This window comes from Bradysia coprophila, unplaced genomic scaffold (genome assembly GCF_014529535.1).
Source record: "Bradysia coprophila strain Holo2 unplaced genomic scaffold, BU_Bcop_v1 contig_94, whole genome shotgun sequence".
NCBI classification, from domain to species: Eukaryota; Metazoa; Arthropoda; class Insecta; order Diptera; family Sciaridae; genus Bradysia; species Bradysia coprophila.
In genome coordinates, this window is record NW_023504022.1 from 9,429,970 (window position 1) to 9,432,999 (window position 3,030).

The window sequence follows — 3,030 nt, forward strand, 5'->3', positions numbered from 1 at the left end:
GTATCGAACAAATTTTGGCACTCTTAAAAAATTCGGACACTTTTTTCATACACAGTAGTACTCTATTTAGCATCTGTCATTAATAAATCTTTTGCTTGAAGTGCGATGACCTATCTCAAAAACAGATGACACGAGTTTCCGTACAATTTTTTTTTGGTAATGAAAAGAAGAGACTCAGTTATGTATGACACTACATCCTCACGACACCTTGGTAAATACCTATCAATTTCCGTTACTTTGAACGAATTTATTTTTCCGTAGAGAGACCTTAAGACCTTAGGGCAATGTTTAAATCATATATTTTTGATGATATCTTTGCATAAAAATCATTTTCTAAAAATGTGAGACGACAATAAGCACCATCCAATGTGTTTATGAAAGTATCGAACTACTGACCTCTGACCTTTCTCAGAGTTTTTATTGAAAGCTAATTCTTGATTCTTATTGCGGTCGTATTTTTCCAAAAAAAAATTCTGGTGACAAGATATCACCGAAAATAATATACGAAACGCACAGATCTAGGCCACAATTTCAGCTAGGCATCGGTGCCTCTTAAAGACGACAGACTTTTTTTGCTGATTGCTGATTCATTATCTATAGGCGGAGACAAACAACTCTTGAACTATGGAAACATAAGAAAATTCTCAATTTTACAAATTTGTAAGACTTTGTTACTTCGTATGGGTATAAACAAACCTAGAATATACAGATGCCAAAGTCAAAGAATCGAGACTATTAAAGCACTAACAATCGTTCGTGGGGTAGGGTAATCTCGCACACCACACAAATTCATGGTGTGCGAGATTCACCTCTAAGTCCTCTAAGTGGTGAATCTCGCACAGTCATGACTTTTCGTTACATGTCGTAAAAGGACGCATACTATGATCGCGTGTGCGAGATTCCCGGACACCTCGTTCGTCCCTTGCCTCGTCTTTATTTTACTTTAAGAAAGCGAAGAAATGTAGAAATGAATGAGACACGCTGACCTTGGACTCAAAACATTTTAATTTTTACTTCTCTTCCCCTAGTGGTTAACAATTTACATTTAGGTTTATCAACATATCGAATCACTTTCTATTTCTTCGTAATCTTTTTCCAAAACAGCCAAATTTTCACGAGCCTCTTTAAATTCATCCACCTCCATCCCTTCGTTCAGATACCAATGTACAAACGCTCTCTTCGCAAACATTTTATCGAATTTGCTATTCAATCTACTCCATGCCTTAACTATGGACGTTGTTGATGCTAACATCGAAACGGAACGACTGATTTGTGCCAAATCACCATTCTGAACGGTAAATGGTTGGTTCAAATTGATTCCGATTTTAAAACCGGTCGGAGACCAATCGACAAATCGAATATCATTCTTTTGCTTAATCGTTGCAATCGCTTGATTAACATCCTTCGGGACCACATCGCCCCGGTATAACATGCAACACGCCATGTACTTGCCATCCTTTGGATCGCATTTCACCATTTGATTTTCCTTTTCAAAGACGCTGGAAGTCAGGTCCGCAACTGTTACTCCTTCGTGCGACACTTTCTGACTGGGAAGGAATGGTGCGAAGGATACCAGTGGAAAGTGAATGCGGGGATATGGCACCAGATTCGTTTGAAATTCGTTCATATCAACGTTAAGAGAACCATTGAATCGAATAGACGATGTTATGCTCGATACAACTTGGGATATTAGCCGATTCAGATGGCTGTATGATGGTCGTTCTATACCCAGTCTTTCATGGGAAATATCATAAATTGCTTGATTGTCTACCATAAAAGCACAGTCGGTTTGATCCAGCGTACAATGTGTGGATAATATGGCATTGTATGGCTCGACCACTGCAGTTGAAACATTCGGTGCTGGGTATACAACAAATTCCAGTTTGCATTTTTTCGGGTAATTATCAAGCAAACTATCAATGAGCAGCGAAGAAAATCCAGAACCGGTGCCACCGCCGAACGAATGATAAATGAAGAATCCCTGCAGACTGTTTGATTTTTCGGCCATTTTACGAATTTCGTTTGAAACTTTCGGCAGCAGATTGGACCCAATTGTGCTGTAGCCACGTGCGAAATTATTCGCTGCGTCCTCTTTACCATTAATCATCTGATCGGGATGGAATAGATTCCTATAATTTCCACACCTGGTCTGATCTATAACCGTTGGTTCGGTGTCGACGAATATCGAACGTGGAACAATCTTTTTACTCTGTGTCTCTGCAAAGAAGGTGCTGAACGCCGATTCCCAGTCGCCAGTCGCCGGTTCGACTGTCCCATCCGGCGAAATACCATGTTCCAAGCAAAACAATTCCCATATATTGTTGCCCATTTGAATGCCAGCCTGTCCAATGTGAACGGATAAGGTTTCTCGGTTTACGAAGCCCATTTTAAAAACTGCAAATTTTTATTTATGACTTAAAATTTATGACCTCAACTGATCGCCGAATTTTTAGTAACTGAAAAGTTTTGAGAAAATTTTACGACCAATGAAATTTCAAGGGCTCCTATAACTTTCTTTTCTTGAAAGCTGTAGATGATTTTATTAACCCAGTCACGAGCATACAATCTTGCCCTTTTATAATTGGCGTAAAATAACGAGCCAATCTATTACTTCATTTTGTTTAAAGTATCGGCTGGATAAACAAAATCATTAATTTATTAGTTTTACAATTACTTTCTAAGATAACACTAAATTAGAGGTCAGCGGCGGTTTCATCTTTCTTAGGCTAGTTAACAACTTTAAGGTCGAACTACGGAAGTCGTACTCACTCTTATTGCGAACAAACTTCGACGAAATCAAATATCATATGCTATCATCAAATCAGCGACTTTCCTTCTCAATTCTAAACTTTGTAGTCCAACTTGCTTACACCGATCTTCGTATGGCGCCAATACGTACGTAGTTGCATTCCGTCGACTATCCAGTAAGTAAATAACGAACTGTTTTTGTATAGACTCGATGTCGTCCTTGTATACGCTCGATTGCGGATTCCATACTGTTGATGCAAACTTCAATCTGGATCTAACGTA

At 38.8% G+C, this 3,030-nt stretch overlaps 1 protein-coding gene across 1 annotated transcript; it reads right to left on the reverse strand.

The window, feature by feature from the left end:
• Nucleotides 1-982: 982 nt before the first annotated feature.
• On the reverse strand, nucleotides 983-2,488 carry LOC119085328 (tubulin alpha-4 chain-like). The gene has a single exon (XM_037195710.1). The coding sequence runs from the start codon at nucleotides 2,384-2,386 to the stop codon at nucleotides 1,055-1,057; it is 1,332 nt and encodes a 443-aa protein (XP_037051605.1). The 5' UTR covers nucleotides 2,387-2,488; the 3' UTR covers nucleotides 983-1,054.
• Between the last annotated feature and the right edge of the window lie 542 nt (nucleotides 2,489-3,030).